Below are 20565 nucleotides of genomic sequence, written 5' to 3' on the forward strand. Positions count from 1 at the left end.
GGTATAGTTATTTTCACATGTTTTTGTCATTTTGTTTCGGTTCTTAAATGTCTTTAAAATACTTGTGAAGGTGGTGAGCTGTTTAAGCTTTCCTTCCACGTTCTTGGAGTGTTAAGAAAACGGGTTTACACTCGATCCGATCAACGGTCTAAACTCGTATTTAAAATATGTATAAAGAAGTCCCATCATCTGAGTGTTGAAAACGACATCCTGGAGGTAGTTGATTATTGCCGTTTGGTACAGTTCCTTCACTTCCAGAATATCGTGTGAGGTTGTGAAATTATGCATTTGTAAACAAAATGTTTTCCAGTGAGGGGTGGGAACAGGAAGTGATTTGTGGGCTTGTAGATGTGAGTGGAGTGTTTTGACGGGGAACTTGATTTCAGCATACACAGGAAGGTTATTGAAGCAGCAGGTAAAGAGATGTGCAGATGATTTGATGAATGCAGGTGAGAAAGAAGTCTGGACTTTGAAAGTAGAAGTTTTCTCAACCAAATGTTCCACCTCTGATCAGAAGGGCAGTCTCCTCACTTAAAGAAAGAACAGAACGGAACGTGACACGACACTTTCCACCCACTCTTTCAACACGAGTCGGCACCCAAGAGGTTGAAGTCCAGGAATGCTGTTCATCCTGTGGATGGTAACCCCTCCAACTGCAGGATAGATGCTTAGTCAATGCACCTGCAATCAAGACCTCACAAGCTGCCACCTGACCTTGAGTCCCTGCCAAAAGGACCCAGTGAGACATGGCCAATTTGGTTGTGTCTCAATCGCCTCACCACTGGAGTCGAATGCTGCAGAGCCCTCGTGCAGAAGTGGGGATGTAATCAAAATGGCCCAAGCGATTGTGTCTGTGGAGAGGATACTCAAAAACTGGAGCATCTCCAAGATTGCCCTCATTTACCAGAGCCTTGTGGACCAGATGATCTGAAAGCTCCTCAATGCCTGTGTTTTGCAGTGGTGAGGAAAAGTGCAGTGGAAAAAAATGTAAAAAAAACAAACAAATGTTGAGAGGGCTATGCCAACTGCTCTGGAAAAGAATGTTTTCACGTTTTGTTTGTGAGCCCATGAGCCCTTTTATTTGAATGGATTGTAAAATGTGATAAATGTACAAGCATCCTTTTAATTTTGCAGATTTCCACGGAGGAGTCCAAATTTGCTAAGACAATGGATTCTGAAGGTGAGACGTAAGAAGTGGGTCCCTTCAAGCAGATCGGTGCTTTGCTCAGATCATTTTGAGGAGTCCTGCTTTGATCGCACCGGGGCTGTAGTTCGTCTCAAAATGGATGCTGTTCCAACATTGTTCAATATCATGAATACCAAGAAGGCAAGTTGTTGGTTTATTTATTTGTTTTTTTTCATGCCGTTTCTTTTTTTAAATTTTTACCCTCGCCAGAAGAGAGGGTGTTGCATTTAGGTCTGTTTGTCTGTTTGCCTGCACAGAACTTGTGCTTTTCTCTGAAATTGCTTGTCGGATTGAGACAAATTTTCACCATTGGAGCGATTTACTCGTGTAGAATGTTTTAAGGATAATTATTACATCATTGGTCACATGGTGTGGCAACCATGTTGGAAAAAAAGGAAAAACTTTGGACCTCTATCTCTAAAACTGCACCAAGGAAAAGTTGAAACTTGGCTCAAAGCAAGTATTCCTCATGGGGAATGTGTGATTATTTTTATGACGTCAAATGTGCCCTCGTTATGATGTCATAATTACAAACATAGAATGTGACATCCGATCAATATCAACATTTTTGCAAGTCATCTTGGGATAAATTGGTCCACAGAAAAAAAAATTGATGTCATCAGTCATGTGGTTCAGCAACCATATTGTTAAAAAAAACCTATTAAAATCTCCAGAATGGCTGGACAGATCAAGGGGAAACTTCACAAACGTGTTTCTCAAGTCTTGGGGATACCAGGGTATTCACCAATAATTGATTGGTCACATGGTCTGGCAGCCATATTGGATTGAGAAAAAAAATCTTTCAAAAATCATTTCTCTTGAACCGCTTCATCCATCGATGTTAAACTTCACAATTATAATCTAGTAGTGATGGGGAATATGTGGGGTTTTTTTGTTTGTTTGTTTACTCTCGCCGAAGGCGAGGGTATTACATTTGGGTCTGTCTGTTTGTCCGCACAGAACTTTCTTGTTTTTCTCTGCAACCGCTTGTCGGATTGAGACAAAAGTTTCACCATTTAATTGGTGCGACTATTCTTGTAGAATGTTTTAATGATAATTATGAAGCCGTATGTCACGTGCTGTGGCAGCCATTTTGGAAATACTTTGGACCTCTGTATCTTTGAAACTGTACCAAGGAAAACAAATTGAAACTTGTGACATAGCAAGAATTCCTCATGGGGAATATTCCTCATGGGGTTGAGGTCGTGGAGAGATTCACTTACCTTGGCAGTGATATTCGTGTCTGCTGGCTGTGAGTCAGAAGTCAACAGACGTCTGGGTCGGGCCTGGGGAGTCATGGATTGACTGGATAATGGGATGTGGCGCTGCCGGTACCTGTGCGGGAGGATGAAAGTCTGGGTCTTCAGGTCCTTGGTGCTTCCAGTCTTGCTCTACGAATGTGAGACTTGGACTCTGACCAAGGATCTGAGACGGAGACTTAATTCCTTTGGTACCATGTCTCTTCGGAGAATCCTTGGCTATCGCTGGTCGGATTTTGTGTCCAACGAGCGGTTGCTGAGAGAGACTCAAATGAGACTTGTTACCTGCGTAGTCCGTGAGCGTCAGCTGCATTTGTGTGGACATGTATCTCATTTTCGTGATGCTGATCCTGCTCACCAGATTCTGTCAGCGAGTGAGCCTCGTGAGTGGAGGAGGCCAATGGGCTGACCCCGTGTCTCGTGGTTGCAGCAGGTTGATTGGCATCTCACGGAGATGGAGATGGCCAGATGGAGGCCCTTGGAGTACCGGCGGAAAGCGGACGCAGTGACTCGCTGCTCTGGCGCATGCTCCCATACCTGACCCTGACCTGACCTCATGGGGAATGAGTGATGTTTTATGACGTCACAGGTGCCTTTGTTATGACGGCATAATTGCATATGTGGAACGCTACATCTGATCAGCATGAAATTTTTTTGAGTCATCTCTGGATAAAATGGTCCACAAAAATAATTTGGATGATGTCATCGGTCATGTGATTCGGCAGTCATATTGTTTTTTTGTTTTTTTAAACCCTTCAAAAATCTTCTCTAAAATGGCTGAACAGATCAAAGCGACACTTTACACGTATGACCACCTATCCATGAGGAACAAAAGGGTCACACATGTGACATCACAGGTCACATTGTTTGGCAGCCATATTTGATTTATCCTGAAACCTATAAAATACACCACTCAAAAGAAGTCCTGGTGAGGGTCTGCAATCTCTGATTGCTCTTTTTCTTGTTTTAATGAGGCTCACTTGGCTGTGTCTGGATGGGTTTGAGGGTAGAGGAGTAGGAGCTGAAACCCGAATCTTATCCAGGTTCCTCCTGATGATTTCATTTTTGCTTTGTTGCTTGTTCGGGTTCCCTCTGAGACTCCAATGCAGAATTGTACCTATTTGGTCTTTCATTTCATTTGAATTGAATTTATTTTCATCCCACTCTAAACTCAGTTGAATAATAATAAAAACTTCATGGCTCAAAGTCAAGTTTCTGATCAAAGCAGGGTTGCATCAAAGAGGGACATCTTGGTACCTGTTCATCACTGCCAGCAGTTATAAAGTGGCAGTTCTAGTTATGTCTATTATTAATTATGCAACACACCAGTACACAAACACCACACAAAATACACTCTAAAAAACAAGTCCTGGTGAGGGTCTGCAATCTCTGATTGCTCTTTTTCTTGTTTGCAATATGCCTTGTAATGAAAATGCTCCAGGGGAGGGATGATTGTTTTAGCCTGTTGTGTCTTTATCTGTTCAGAATAGATGTTGCCAACTTTCCATTAGTGTGCCAGAGACTGGTGACTGGTAGTTCCTAGTCATTTCTCTTGTGCCTTCATAATTTCCTCAAGCCACATCACGTCGCCGAGCCCCAGGCTGCATCCTGATTGGACATTTTTGAACACCAGGGTGCGGCCTATCAAGGGGCATAGGTGGTTGGTGTTCTGCACCAGTAAATCGGGTACTACATTGGTTGTCCCAAGCACTGAGCCAATGGCTTTAAAGTCCCTGGGCAACACCACTCCCCCTACCCATCAAATAATGGCAGAGACTTTGGTCAAAAAAAAAAAACGAATCTGCGAATCCCAAAACGGTGTTCATATTTACTGAGTCCAATGGTACTAGAATTCCCCAAGGTTCACTCGAAACGTCGCCGAAACTTGTGGTATTTGTGCAGGAAGGCAGTAAAAACGGGAAAACATTCCGTTACAATTAAAATGGTTTATTAAATGTATATGGGAGGGTAGAGATGAGTATATTTCCTAATAAATAATTGGAACATAGCAGGTGCTCAAAGGACGAGTAAGGAGGCACACACTTATGTACAATGAAGGGAAATAAAACACGAAAGCCGAGCCCAACTTTCTTATCAAATATACATACCGGGGCTCGCACAACGTTGGGGACCAAGCGAGGGCTTGAGGCAAGGCCCAAGCTGGTTGTGGGTCCATACAGGCTGGTGTTGTACAGGGATGGTGCAGCACAAGGCAGGAGGATGGGGATGAGATGTATGGTGATTATGCTATCCAGCTGACATCGCCACCATGGCCTGCTGTCCACTGGCCAATCAGTTCATGCTGTTTCCTCCTAAAGTGTAATGCACTTTCCATTTGTGCCTTTTTGCCCAAGTCCTCATCCGGTCTCACTCGAAAAATGGAGGTTACACACAACAAATATATTCCACACTGTCTTGAAGTGAACACTCACTGCCTCCTCTACTTACTTTGACATTTTCCCTGTTACTAGAGATGGGGATATTGGATGGGACATTAAGGGAACTAGGGAAGGGACTTGTATGACATATTGTTACGAATTTGGAAGCTTACTGCACTCGGCATACAGGTCCTTATAAAACAGTTATATCGGTAAATGTCTGTTTATAGATAGAACCCGTCCCTCGTCTAATGGGAATTAAATGTTCGTTTGCTGCATAGTTATTTTGATAGTTAGGATTTTCTTTTACATTTTTACATCACCAACAACTACAACAACACCTTCGCTCCATCCTGATGCCATAGCGCTCATGGTGGGCGGAGTTCAAGAGGATCTGGCGTCTCTTTCGCCCAATCCGGGGGATGCGAGCGAGGTTGCCGTCGGTCGGCCAATGAGCGCAGCCCACGCAGGACAATGTTGCTCTCTCCCTGTTTGAGGGGCGGTTTGCCGTGGCGGCCACCACGCCCCCCCCCCCCGTCCAATCAGCGGACTTGGCACCCCTTTTGGCCAATCACGGGGGCGACGGGCGCATTTGTGCGCCAAATCCGTCCAGTGAGCGAGAGCGGGTCGATAGTAGGTGGCTCCTCCCCTCTTGAGAAGGGGTGAATAATAGTTCGGTGCGATCCGATAGAAGGGTCGGAGTTAAGTTGGTTTTTGGTCTGCCGGATCGCCTGACCTTGTCTGCTGGCGCTCGCTGCTTCGTCCGCGCTCGCGCTGGTTGACGTCTGCCCTTCATTCTTCGTCCAGGGCACTCAGAGTGGCATCGTGGTTGTCGGGTCGATAGAGAAGAGATTGGTCCCGTGTGCTCGAGCGCGTCTTCGGTCTGCTCTGCGTCTGGCTGCACCCCGCGCATCCGAGGCGTTTCATCCGGCGCAGTACGACAAGCGATCGGCCAACTCAACCCGGGAGGTCACCTCATCTCACCTCCTCTGGATTTGGCTGCCCTGGTTCGTCCTTTGGTGACCGGAGCTCCGGGAAGGGGTGGACGTCCAGCCGCATGCTCGCGGCCAGGTCGCCAGCCGTCCTGACTCCCAGCCGAACTATCCTCCTCGGCTGGAGAGCCGAATAAAGACCGTTGAGGTCCATCTTCTTTTGGGTATTTGTGTGTGCGTGTGTGTGTCTTTGGGCCCTGTCTGTAAGTAGGAATTGTTAAGTGCCCTTTGCTGTACATTATTTGCATTGCTTAGTCGGTTTAACTCTGCTCTTTGTGTGTTCCCTCCCCCTTATTTTAAATAAATATCAATTTTGTTGAATGTACCAGCTCGTCCTTGTCCTTTCCTTCATTGGCTCGCCACGGGGCGTGTTGGGGGATTAAAGAGGCCGTTGCTGCTATAGTTGTGCATTTGGACCGACCGGACCTCGGTAACCATCCACTCGGGTTAGGCACGGGTCGAGCACGGTAACGGCTCGTCCCGTTCGAGCTCCGTCGAGGGTGTGAATTCCTCGGTAGCTCGCCACGTGGGCCTCGAGGTATTTTGAAGTTTGGCAAATAACCCTGTCCCACGTGGTTGAATTATTGACGATTCACGGTCCTGTAAGGGACCCGTACCTTCGGCGTTATTGGAAAGGTACTATCTAGATTCCGGGTGTTCGGTGGAGCCGACTCTACTGCTCCATCTAGCGGTCGTGCTCGCCGCCGATACCCGGCCCACAACAATATATCGGTGAGGGAGGTGGGGGTCACAAGGCTCCCCATCTAAACTCCCCTCAAAATAATTGACTGGATGATGACGTCATTGACATCAAAATCTGGAAAAAGAGTCACACAAGTCAAAAACATTTTTATAAAATTAAAAAAAACATGTGGGGAATCCCCCCCCCCTGCAAAAAAAAAGAAACCAAACAAGGTTGAAAGGAATGACGCGATAATATTTTCACGGATTGCTATCATGACGTCTTGATGGTGAGGTTGGGTGTGAGGAGTTATTTTGGTGAAGATCTGGATTCGCATCTGAGATTTGAAAAAAATTTTAAGCAATTCTTCACCATTGAGTGATACACTTGTATTAAAAACAATTGAGCTAAAAACAATACACAATACTTGTGTCTCAAAAAGTTATGGATGGATTCGAACAAAACTTGGTGGACAGGTTTCATGTGTGATGAGGACAAATTGATTAATTGATTAGTTTTTCGTGAAGATCTAATGCAGACATAGTCCAGTCAAAATAAGGTTGGAGGTCACACTAATTGCAAGAAAAATGAAACCACTTTTATTTGTCTTCTTTAAATACATGTAATAACATTTTAAAAATTCCACAAAGTTCCTGGTGTGGAACATAGATTTCTGGGGGTGTCCAAAATCTGGCATATATAGGAACCTGGCGAAATTAGGTCATAGGTTACAAACACTAGGATAGGTAAAACTTCAATCATCTACGTTGAATTTTACTATTAATATTTATTGTTTAGGTCACATTTGATCTTTAAATGTCCTTTAAACCATGCCCATGGTCAAACTGAGGACCAGTCTGCCCCCCCCCCCACACCACACACGCACATAGGTAGGGCCTAAATTAAATAAGGATACCTTTTCCTTACTCGGCATTGTTGCAAACATTAAAAAGTATCATCAGTCATCTTGTTACCTTGGTCACTCATGTTCTTACATACACCTCTGCATTCCCCACATGCTGGATTACAGGGCAGTCCTTGTTGCCGACACCCGCAGTGCTTTGTTTGGCAGCCAGATTTGCAGTGGCATCAAACTACTTTTTGCAGTTCTTCTGTTGCGAAATCCAAGTCACTTGCCACTGGAAATAATGTTTCTCCTTGCACCCTCCAACCCCATGTCTCTGAATTAAGTTCTTCTCCTTTCCATGTCTGCACCTGATGATATACGTGCAAGGAGTGATACTTGACAGCTGCCCAAGTTGGAGGTAGGGATTTTGGGTGGACCACTTGTTTTTTAGTGGCCAGAAGTTCAAGGTACTTTTGATGGCGAAGTATGTCCAAGTTCCTTGTGACCCCGGGATTTGCTTTGTATATGCACATCAGAGCTTTTTCACCTGCTTCTGCAATTCCTTCGTTTCATCTTCCCGGATCGTTGAAAACTTCAGCTGCCTTGACAAAAGATGGGCTGTTCTTTGCCAATGAAAGAACTACAGCTTTTCCATGACCAAACAACCTTGAAGTAGTATCACATCTGAGAACAGCATGAAGAAACAAGATGTTTCTGTAAACTTTCTCACCTAGAGTTTTTTGCAGCTTCTTGATATCAAGGTATCGGATGGGAGAACCTGCTTTAGCCTGGGGCAGAAAGTATATATTCTTGTGCTTCTTCGTTGTGTAATGGATAAGCAAAACCAGGAGATCTGTGTCGCTGCCAACCAGTATGGTCCGACCTTTCTTGGCCACTACCAGTGCCATCTTCACTATCAAAAGATCAGCATCTCCTTTTGCATGATGAACATCACAGCCGGCCATTTCAAGATGCTTTCCAAGGAGATTTATGAAACGTTGCTTATTCTCTTTGTTTGACAGGAATTCATCCTCTTTCATTTGAAGAGGCATGTTTTCATGAAACTGAACTCCTTGGGCCTGCTTGGTACCAATGTGTCTTCTGTGAGTCCCATCCTTTGTAGTTGGACCACTCTGGTAACCATCAAATACTATGACTGGGTTTCCATACCTTTTGACATGAGCAACATAATTTTGGCAGATAGCATTGTACGTCTTCATCAAGGACAAATTGGAATGTTGCAATCTCCATGTGCGTCTGTTCATCAGAAGGATCCCCAGCAAGGTCCCATAGAGTGTTAGCAAGCGCTGGCTTATTAGCTTTCAAGAGTTTGTTCCTTTTTTCAAACAGAGCAGGGGGATAGCCACAGAGTTCATAGCCAAATGCATCCTGAATACTTTTCTTCTGTGTGCTGACCATCACAAGCCTCTGAAACAGGAGAAGAGGATAAATGCTAACATCCTCACCATCGATAGAGATTTTGGACTTCGAATCCATTGTGACTGCCTGGTCTTTCTTCTTAAATGTGTACTTCAAAACTTGTTTTCCCTCCATGTGCCCTAAGATTTTACTGCCAATATCCTCTGCTCTGTCGACATTCACATTGTCTGTTGCAATAACACCATTTACTATATTTCTGAGAGTTTCAGCATTTCCGAAAGGAGACTTTTCCTCAATGAATGTGAGTAGCTTGTTCACATCATTGGCATCCCTCTTCTTACGTGCCATGGAAAGGTCCTTATGTTGCTCCTCGTTGCATGTATACACCTATCACTCATAGTTTCGGAGATAAAAAATTAGGGAAAAGTGGCTTTCCGGCCGACCTGCGAACCACTGGCAATGGGTGATCCAAGATGGCGGAATTGGCTTCAAGATCATAATGCCACACCGCCTCCATACTATTATTCCTCCAAGGTTTACACGATATTTTCCTGAGAGAACACCTCAGAAAACATGGGAATAGACACCAAGTTGAATGGAATAGGGGAAGAAATGGCCAAATTACACAGTTTTTTTTAATACCGCATACTTGCCTGAAAAAGATTAAAAAGTCGCAATCATCCTAAAAACTCACCATGTTCCATACCTTCATTTACTTGGAATTTTTAGTCATTGATAAGGTCGAGCTCAAGGAACTTAAAACAAGTGGTTTCATTTTTCTTGCAATTAGTGTGAGGTTTGCCCCCATTTTGGCTTATTTTGACTGGACGAACATGAGAATTTTTTTTTTTTTAGCAATTCTTCACCATTGAGATTCTTCTTCTTCTTGTGTATGGCAGCTTGGCTGCCAGATAGCTCTCATTTTGTTGGGCCACGACTATGCCACTGATGTTGTGCCCCGACACCAGTACGTTCATACTCATTTTGCCGACCTCGGAGAGATGACAGGTTGAATCAACCCCACCATTGAGATGTTTGAAGTGGTATGACTACATGGTCTTCTGCTGAAAGCTGCCAGACTTTTCCAGTGCCAAGCCATAATACATGTCCTTTCTTGGTTAGTGTGGTGGATCTCAAGAACTCAATTGTCCACTTGGGCAAAGTATATCGAAATTGAATCTTTAATTTCATGTATGTGGTGGAGAACACTAATTGCAAGGCATTCAATGATCTCCGCGAACAAGAAGCCTGAGGCAATCCTTCTTATACTCATTTGACATCCAAAAATGTGAGGGTGAGACATTTGGCAATTCAATTATGAGGAGAGCTGATGGGCACAAGGTGAAATTTGCAGTGTTGACAACCAGGTCAGCCTGTTTCTCTGCAGCGAGCAAGACTTTTTTCATGGTAAAATATTCATTTATCAATATGGAGGTCAAAAGACTGTCTGGGAAAAAGGGAAACTTCACTGACAGCCAATTTTACTCCAGTACAAAAATTGAATTTATAAAGTACCAGCAACAAGTGAATATAATTGAGAATACATGAATCTATAGGGTCGAAGATATTGAGTTTCACTCAGGAAACAAGCTCCACAAGGATTTTTTTTTTGTGTGTGTATACCTGGTCGAGGCTCATATGAGAGCTAACACAACGCACATCAAGGGGGGGGGCATGAGACAAGAGGGGAGGGAGTGGGAAGGACAAAACAGTGGGGAACAGAGACATTAGGAGATCTGTGGAAGGGAGAGGGATTGGGCGGGGTACACAAAGTAATCAAGATGGACACTACAGGGACTTTCAGGTCCTTCAACGACAGGAACTTTCAGGAAGGAAAGCAGGGAATTTGAAGGAGGTGGGCTTAGGTGGATTATCGGGGGGAGAAAAGATCGAGGATTTGGATGGGGGATGACAAGAGGTGGTGGTGAACAGCTGTTTTGAAGGCCTGGAGGGAAGAATGGGAATGAATAGAGTGAGGGAGTTTATTCCAAAGGTGGGAAAAAGAGGAATGAGAGAGTGAAGATGAGCAGTGATTCGTGATTTTGGTAGTTTTACCAGAAGGGGGTTGTTGGCGGACCTTGAGCGCCCAGTGGAAATGTGGTGGGGACAAATCGCAGAGAGAGCAAGGGGGAGGCGAGGCTAGAGAGGAGACGGTAGAAGACAGAGACCACCGACCAACCTGCGGTGATTGAGTGAGAGGCCCAAAGACTCAGCCTCATTGCGGGAGATGCCAATGATCTGAAATGCCTTGGTTTCCACAGCGTGAAGCCGAGAAAGGTGGAAGACAAGAGCACCAGCCCAAAGGGGAGAGCAGTACTCCATCAAGCTGCAGACGAAAGCTTTGTAAGTGGTCAGGAGCTCAGGTGGGCCGAGGAAGGACTCTGCACGACAAAGGATTCCCAGTCGGCGACTGGCTTTGGAGGCCAGGTTTGAAATGTGGCTTTCCCATAAAGGTCATGGCAGATAGTGAGACCCAGAAGCTTGAAAGAAAGGACTTCTTCCAGAGTATTGTTGAGAAAGTGGATGGGGGGAGGGGGTTCTAAATAGTCCTTTCGGAGAGACATAGTGAGAGTGTGAGATTTGTCCGCATTGAAAGACATGTTCCACGTATTGGACCAGTTTGTAATTTTACCCAGATCTGCAGTGAGGGAATAAGCTGCTCCCTTTCCGGTCTGAGGGATGATAGATGGTACGGCAGAGGGTGGAGTCATCAGCAAAGAGATAAAGAGGATGATTCTGAATTATGGTCTTCCCTCAAGGTTCGTCTTTGCTCCAATTAGTCTGTGGGCTTATGTAAAAAAAGCAAAATTTTGGGTAGATTCTTGGCACCTGTGTTTAAACACATCTATAAACACATTCACTGATTCAGAAAAAAAAAGGGTGCCAGTTTTTCGATTAGCTTTTAGGGCCTCCATTTTGAATTTCAAAATGGCTGCCTTTTTTACCCTATATGTATGATTTTTTGGTATTTAACGTTATTTTGAACATGTAATTCAAAGTGTGTGCGAATAGAGTTTGGGTACCAAATGCATTCTAGTTGAGACAACTGTTCATCTGAACTCTGTTTGCATGGATATCAACAGGTTTGATGTTAATGTCAAGAAATATTGGTATGAATGCGTCACTTATTACTGGTATCTGACGAATATTTTCTGCTTGCAATATGATGCATATCCACTGTGAACCAAATAACTTACTGCTTTATTTCAGAAGACCAAAAATGCACAGTGGACATCCCATCCTATAAAATACTTAAGGCATTGAAATTCATGGCAACTTGTTAATTTCACTTATGGTTATGATTCCAGATTAACCATGGCATCCTGTGGAGAACCATCATGTAAGAAGCGTGCAACTGAACCTTCCATTGACTTTCGAATCTGCTTGTTGTGTCAAGAAGTGATTGGCATGCATGAGTTTGCCTACACCAACAAAATTCTCATGCCACCAGATGGATCTATTCATCCCACTACAGACAAGAGCACAGTGACAAAGCTTCTGGAAGATCTGGTGGCCAATGACACAGCTCAAGCTTCTGCACAACCTGCTGAGTTTGAAGAGGGATCTGAGACATGTCTTGTAGTTGATGGAATGGGAGTGGTATAGGAATTAATGGCAGTCAAAAATTTCAAGACTTGCAAAGAACTTGCAACATCCTTTGTCACACTCATTGACTCAAAGGCTCGTGGATATTGTCAAGTGCGAGTTATATTTGATAATTACACCAAGAATGCATCACTGAAGGAGCAGACTGGAGAGCGGTGAAAAGGCAAGCTGAAGGGAACTAAATCCTACATTGTTCAAGACTCAACAGGCATCAAAGACAAAAAGATGTTTCTCGCCAGCAGCAGCACAAAGGATTCACTAACTCTCTACCTTTCCCATCAGCTCATCCACTACAGTACCATCAAGGTTATGACTGCAACACAGAAAGAGGTCATGACGAATTATGAAGTTGAAACGATGACCGGTGTCAGCACACAGGAGGAGGCGGACACTTATGATTTATCATGCTGTAGAAGTTGCGAGCAATGGAATGAATGTCCACATATATTCACAAGACACTAATGTGCTACTTTTGGCTCTACGAAGAACACCACTACTTGGCAACCATTCTGCAGTCTGCACTAATCATGGGCAAAAGCGAAAGACGACGGAAAGTCTTCCTACAGCCTATATATGACAAGCTTGGCCCAGAGAAATCAGCAGCTTTGATCAACTGGCATTCTCTCACAGGCTGTGATACGACAGGACATATCCAAGGGAAGGGAAAGAAGGGGTGCTTTACAACTTTCCTGAAGGCAAGCCCCACCTTTCTGAGAGCACTAGCTGACCTTGGTGAAGGGGATGAGCCATCTGAAGAGGTTCTTCGTTGTTGTGAAGAGTTTCTTTGCTCTCTTTTCTCTCCAGTTGGAGTCCACTTTGGGCAAGCAAAGATGCTGAGATGGTTTTTGTTCAAGCAATTCACAGATGAACAAGGAGTTGACAAACTGCCACCGACTCAGGGTGCATGGATTGAATATATACGCCGTGCCCATGTCCAGTGTAATATCTGGCGCCAGGATATGGTATTGAACCCAACTTTTCTTGACCCTTTGACCTTGGGGTGGCGAAACCAAGACAAAAAGCTACTGATTGTTCTTTCTCAGGTTGCACCAGCTCCAGTCTTAGTGCTGCAGTTCGTCAGGTGTAACTGTGGGAAATCAAAGTGTTCAAGAAGGTGCTCATGCAGAGGAAACAGTGTGGTCTGTACCGAACTTTGCAAATGTGGTGGGAAAGGCGACAGCTGTACGAACATAACACCACCAAGGATTGGCAAAGATTGAGAAGATGATTGAAGCAATGACAACTATAAATGTTTAATCAGTAACATTGACACTCCTGATTCATACATGTAGCATTTTCATACCTTTGAAAAAAGCCTTATCCATCTTCTAATTGTATAACCGCCCAAATAAATTTATATTGAATTACATGCTCTATATTATTATCCCTGTGTCGTAAGAGGCGACCAGGGTTGCGTCAGGAAGGGCATCCGCCGTAAAACCTGTGCCAAATCAGTATGCGGATGATAATGGATGATCCGCTGTGGCGACCCCTAACGGGAGCAGCCGAAAGAAGAAGAAGACATACTCTATATTATTTCTGTTAAATGTTTTGGAGGATTGGCAAAGAGTGTTCCAATCATAAATATGTTGTTATTATTGGAATCCTCCTGTGCCAAAACATATGATTAGACACCAAAAACATCTTCTTATGTCTATTGGTTCAAAAGTAATGGCATTTTACATAGAAACCCCTGAAATCAGGTGGCCATCTTGAATTTTTTCCAATATTTAGAGTATTTCTAGTGCTCTTAGTTTGCTTCAAATGAATCTTTGTCCCCTTTATATGAGTTTAGATAAAATAAAATAAATATTGTATGACATTTGAATGGATAGTTATGGTTAATTTGCAATATTATTTTTAAAAGAAGATTTTCGGCGGTGGCCATTTTGAAATTCTAAATGGAGGCCCTAAATGTTAATGGAAAAACTGGCACCCTTTTTTTTCTAAACCAGTGAAGTTTCTAGATGTGTTTAGACATGGGTAACACGAATCTACCCCAGAAAATGACAAATCCAGAAAATGTTACATAAGCCCACAGACTAAATCCTTTTCAACATATTTGTGTGTGACATGCCTTGTAGAATCTCCAAAAAATTTGCTTACACAGATTATCTTGCCCTTGATACACAATCAATCAGCCTTGAATATCTCTGCAGTACCCTGTCCCAGGACTTAAAGGTAATGCAGCAATACTTCATCTACTGCGATCTCCGCCCAAACCCAACGAAGACGACAGTTGCTGCTTTTCCATCTCAGCAACCGACTGGCAAACAGAAAACTCCATGTTTCCTTTTGTGGCAACATAGTCAAGAACAAACCGTTCCCCCAAGTACTTTGGAGTCACCCTTGATCGCAACCTTGCATTCCGCAAACAACTCCAATGGGTCACAGAAAAAAATTGAGACCAGGGTAAACATCTGGAAACTAGCAAGCACCAGCTGGGGATCAAGTGTATGCACTCTTTGCACTGCTAGTTTTGCTGTGTACTCTGCAGCGGAATGCTGTTCTCCTGTTTGGGCAGAGAGCAGCCCCACAAAATGCTTGGACACTGTCCTGAAAACACTGATTATGGATAATTAGCGGTACACTGAAATCAGCACCCATGCAGTGGCTCCCAGTCTTGTCCAACATCCCCCTCCCGATGTGCGCCAGAAGGCAAGAACGCTGAGAGAAGTTTGACTGCATCAAAGCCAACCCAGAGCTTCCAATCCATAAAGACCTGCAGAATTGACCAAGTATATACCTCAAGTTGCGCAAACCTTTCTGGGGCTCTGCAAATATTTTGAGTGATGTGGGGTTGAACACAAAGGACAAGTGGTGCAATCTCTGGACAGACAACAACATTGTTAACAAAGAAATGGTCATTAATCTGAGAGAAGAGCCTCCAGGTTTTGACCTTCCCCGGAAACAGTGGTCTGTGCTTAACATGATCTGCACTCTCCATGCAAGGTCATCACACCACCTCCACAAATGGAATTTCAAAGACAGCCCAGCATGTGACTGTGGTCACCCAGATGAGACAATTTATCACATTGTGAATGAGTGTCACCTACGGAAATTTGATGAAGGATTTAGGGCAATTCACCGAACAACAGACAGTGCTGTGACTTGGCTATTCAACTTAGATTTTGATCTGTGAGTTGAAAATTGTCATACGCAAGATTAGTTTACACCATCAGAGATGGTGCCTAAAACGATATCATTTGTTTTATGTGATACAGAAACTCATGAAGTTTTCTTTATTTTCAGGTCTGGTGGTTTTAATGTAAAAGAAAATGGCGACTCCATAGGAGAAAGCTCAGTGTGGCTAATGGTTCATCGAGACGAGATCCGACACGCAAGTTCAGTGTAATTTCCGTACAAGGTATGGAAGGAATCTGCCATTGTGGACTAGTATCAGAGAGTGGTACAAGGAGTTTAAGGAGACTGGAAGTTGTCAGAAACAGAAAAGTACCAGTCGATCACGCACAAGTGCAGCAGACGCTGAATGAGTGTGTGAATCATTTCAACAAAGTCTCAGAAAATCAATTTGATGCGCATCCAGAGAACTGGGATTACCAACCACAACTGTACTCAGGATTTTGCACAAAGGACTGAAGTTTTATGCTGATAAGGTGCAAATTCTGCAGGAACTCACACCAAATGACAGACCCAAATGCAAGGTGTTTGCCTTGTAAATGCTCATTCGCATAGAGGATGATGATTACCTGACAAAGGTCAGGTTCACCGATTAAGCTTGCTTTCATCAATTGGGGAAGGTCAAGTGTCACAATGGGAGCATCTGGGGCTCTGAAAACCCTCACGTGATTATTGAACACACACATGATAGTCCAAAGGTCAATGTGTGGTGTGGCCTTCTCCATGACTGCTTGATGGGTCTGTTTTTATTTGTGGATGATACAGTGTCTTCAACAATTTACATGAACATGTTGGAAGGATTTGCCTTCCCACAGATTGAAGACCTGCAACCCGATATCATTTTTCAACAGGACGGCACTCCCCCTCATTGGGCCTTAGTCGTTCGAGCCGTCCTGAATGAAAAATTTCCAGGTTGCTGGATTGGCCGAGACGGACCAAACACTTGGCCCCCACGATCACCAGACATAACTCCCCTTGATTTTTTTTTTTTTTCAAAATTTTCTGTGGGGTCTTTTTCAAAGATATTGTCTCACGCACCAAGGTGACAAACCTGCAGGATCTTCGTTCTCGGCTCACGGCTGCATGCACACTGCTGGGCGCAAACATGGTGAGCCGAACATGGCAAGAACTCGTGTACTACCTAGCTGTCCTGCGTGCGACAAATGGAGCTCACATTGAAATGCATTCATGGTGTGCATAAAACTTCATGAGTTTCTGAATGAAATAAACCAAAGGCTATCGTTGTATCATTTGTGGTTATAAATATATTGACAACCAAAATTGTCCAGGTCTTTTTGGAACACCCTTTTTACTTGCCAAGACAAGAAGGAGGAGGCGGTCTGATGGAGATTAACCAAGTGCACATGACATGTGTAGGACTAGCGGCGTATGTGAAAAGCTCAACAGACTATCAAATGAGATTTGTATGTGAGAAAGAAAACCACAAACCAGAATAGGTATCTTTAATCCATTTAGTAACAAACTTCCAAAAACAGGTGCAAATGAAGGACACTCCACAGCAAAATGAAACGGGGAAAAAAAGACAGCCCCAAAGATTGCAAAGAAGAGAAGAAAACTACAAAAATAGATAGCAGATGTACTCTGACAAATGGGAGAATGACAAATGAGCAGGAGTATTTAAAAAGAGCTTGACAGGACAGGGATAGACAAGGAAGCTCTGGAATGGCTAAGAAGAGGTCAAATTAATTGGGAAGGAGAACAAATCATAAATGGTAAAGACCAAGGACTTTTTTCTTTTTTTTTAGTATACCTTGTCGAGGCTCGTGTGAGGGCTAACACACAACGCACAGCAAGGGGGGCATGAGACAAGAGGAATGGGAGTGGGAAGGACAAAACAGTGGGGAACAGAGACATTAGGAGATCTGTGGAAGGGAGAGGGATGGGACAGGGTACATGGGAATACAAGATGGACATTATAGGGATTTTCAGGAAGGAAAGCAGGGAATTTGAAGGAGGTGGGCTTGAGTGGATTATCGGGGGTAGAAAAGATCGAGGATTTGGATTGGGGATAATAGGTGGTGGTGAACAGCTGTTTTGAAGGCCTGGAGGGAAGAGTGGGATTGAATAGAGTGAGGGAGTTTATTCCAAAGGTGGGGAAAAAGAGGAATGAAAGAGTGAAGGTGAGCAGTGATTCGTGATTTTGGTAGTTTTACCAGAAGGGGGTTGTTGGCGGACCTTGAGCGCCCAGCGGAAATGTGGTGGGGACAAATCGCAGAGAGAGCAGGGGGCGGGGGGGGCTGGAGAGGAGACGGGAGAAGACAGAAAGACCACCGACCAGCCTGCGGTGAGAGAGTGAGAGGCCCAAAGACTCACCCCCATTGTGGGAGATGCCAATGATCCAAAATGCCTTGGTTTCCACCTTGAGAAATGCCTTGAGAAAGGTGGAAGGCAGGAGCACCAGCCCAGAGAGGAGAGCAGTACTCCATCAAGCTTCAGACGAAAGCTTTGGAAGTGGTCAGGAGCTCAGGTGGGCCGAGGAAGGACTTTGCACGACGGAGGATTCCCAGTCGGCAACTGGCTTTGGAGGCCAGGTTTGAAATGTGGCTTTCCCAGGAAAGGTCATGACAGATAGTGAGACCCAGAAGCTTGAAGGAAAGGACTTCTTCCAGAGGATTGTTGAGAAAGTGGATGGGAGTGGAGGGGGGGGGGTTCTAAACGGTCCTTTCGGAGAGACATAGTGAGAGTGTGAGATTTGTCCGGATTGAAAGACATGTTCCACGTGTTGGACCAGTTTATGATTTTACCCAGATCTGCAGTGAGCGAAGAAGCTGCTGCTTGCCGGTCTGAGGGATGACCGATGGTACGGCAGAGGGTGGAGTCATCAGCAAAGAGATATAGAGGATTTTCCAGAGAGTCGGAGAGATCATTTATGAAAACCAGAAAAAGAACAGGGCCCAGAACGCTACCTTGAGGAACTCCTGCCTGGACAGGAAGAGGGGATGATAGAATTCCATTTTGGGCCACACGTCGACTTCGACAGGAGAGGAAGTTTGTGAGCCATGAGTGGAGATGGCCTTGGATACCATAGGAAGAGAGTTTGGTGAGAAGGGCAGGGTGCCAGACCGTGTCAAAAGCACGTGATATGCCCAGGGATGCAGCTCGGATATCATGTCTGGCATTGAGGACCTCCATCCATTGTTGGGAGAGCAAAATTGCACTAATGCCTTTGAGAAAATGGTGGGATTGAGCCAATTAGACAAATGCATGTTTTGTGGGGTAGAAACAGAAAGTACTAGTCACTTCCTTTCAGGATGTTAAAAGTACTCATGTAAGAACAGCTGTGCACAGAAAGGCATGATGGCATCTGTAGAGTAATCCACTGGCACATCTGTAAATATTTCAACATCCCGGTCCCAGAACAATCATGGAAGCACAAACCAAATCCAATCTTTGAAAATTTACAAATAATGCTCACACATGACAAGATGATCCCATCAAGTGTAGACATTGCAAACAAAGCATTGCATCTGGACATGGTACTTGAACACAAAAAGGAAACGTCAGCTTTGTTGATCGAGGTTTCAGTTCCCAATGACTGGATTAAATGGCACAGAAATCAGGAAAATGACCAAATACCAGGATCTGAAAAATTAGGTCGAAGATGTGGAAATTGAAGAAAGCTGAAATTGTACCAGTGATAGTTGGAGCAACAGGAATGATAAAGAAATCCTCACTGAGTATTTAAAAATCATTCTGGGGAATATCACTACAAACGAGCTACAGGTGAAAGCTGCGTCAGGGGTTCAGTGAAGATTTTGAAAAGAGCCCTTGGAACGACACTATGAGAACGAAGTTTCATAATTTGATTCATGAATAATGATTATTTTATTTACCGAAAAAGGAGGTGGAGATTTTGAGTTCTAGAAGAACTACCTCCCACCTTCTGAAACTCACAAATGGAGATAACGACCAATGTGAAACACAGTACAGTACATTTATTTTATAACAAACAAATAATTTTCTCCTGAAGTGATTTGGGGTTAATTAGGCAAAGGGTTTTAATACTTATGGAACTGAGAATCATCTGATTTTTCTCTGTTAATCTAACTTATTCACATTTTATCTGCATTTTTCAGCTTTATCACTTTGGAGTAGTTTGTGAAGACTCTATATATTAAGTTTGATTTGAAAGCATCATGAAATAAGCTCAGGTGGCATCAAAATGTGAAAACTTTGGAGGGGAGTGAATACTTTTGCAGGCCACTGTATAGTACGATATTTCAAAAAGTGGTGGACTATGACAACTTGTTGGATAAGTTTTGCAGATGACGAGAACAAGTCAAGTAGATTTTGGTTGAGGTCCGGATGCAGATCCAGCCTATCATTGGGAGACGAACCATAAACTGTTCAGCCTGGCGGAGGTATGCGCGCTCTACCGAGTGCTATTCCAGTTAGAATGTCATCAGTGGTTTTTGGGTCATCCACATGTTGGTGTCTGAGAGGCTTTAGAATTTGCTTAGAATGCCTCATGACACCTCTTATTACATGAGGAAATTATGTTATGTGGAAGCTTGCATTTAGATGTTTTGCACATCCCTCATGCCAAGCAAGCCCTTGAAATGAATGCTGGATCAGTCTTTCAACAAGTACATTTTAAATTTTACGTTTGTATTTTTTGGCGAAGAATACATAACATTTGGTGAACTCTTGATTATGATAATCTTTTTCTCGTAATAATATTATACACTCACAAACGTGTTTTTGTTTTTTTTTAATAGGAAGAACATTGTGTGATGTCAAGACAATCTTGTGGAAGGGGACAATCTGCTGTGAAGGGAAGATGCACAAAGAGGGGAAGGTCGATCAAACGAAAAAGGCACTTTGGGTGTGGACAATCTTCTGCTCATGGGCCAGCGACCTCTTCAAAGGATGCTTTTGAAGAAACTTCTGGTGCTGAATGTAGTTCCCAAAAGGAACCAGTTCAGTTTGATCACAACTACAGTTGTTCCTGCAACAAAAGGTTGCTGCACTGTGTAGGCTGTATTGCTGCTGCTGCTGCTGCTGCTGCTGCTGCTGTTGTGCCATGCAGGCTGTGTTGCTGCTGCTGCTGCTGCTGCTGCTACTGTGCTGTGC

The 20565-nt window shown here is 43.9% G+C and overlaps 1 protein-coding gene across 6 annotated transcripts in view; it reads left to right on the forward strand.

Moving 5' to 3' along the window:
* LOC147016096 (uncharacterized) overlaps positions 1-20565 on the forward strand; it is an 89061-nt gene that overhangs the window by 14266 nt on the left and 54230 nt on the right. For 2 of the 6 annotated variants that reach the window (XM_085848791.1, XM_085848792.1), the window contains exons 2-3: positions 1135-1331; positions 20215-20452. In XM_085848791.1, the coding sequence (XP_085704917.1) occupies positions 1135-1331; positions 20215-20452 (435 nt within the window). Of the gene's footprint in view, positions 1-941; positions 961-1134; positions 1332-14055; positions 16580-18409; positions 19854-20210; positions 20453-20565 lie in introns of those variants that run through there. The other 4 variants (XM_085848793.1, XM_085848794.1, XM_085848796.1 and 1 more) reach the window with 4 other exon arrangements.

Source organism: Eptatretus burgeri, chromosome 12 (assembly GCF_056783735.1).
Source record: "Eptatretus burgeri isolate ZD-2024b chromosome 12, Ebu_testis_v1, whole genome shotgun sequence".
Taxonomy (NCBI): domain Eukaryota; kingdom Metazoa; phylum Chordata; class Myxini; order Myxiniformes; family Myxinidae; genus Eptatretus; species Eptatretus burgeri.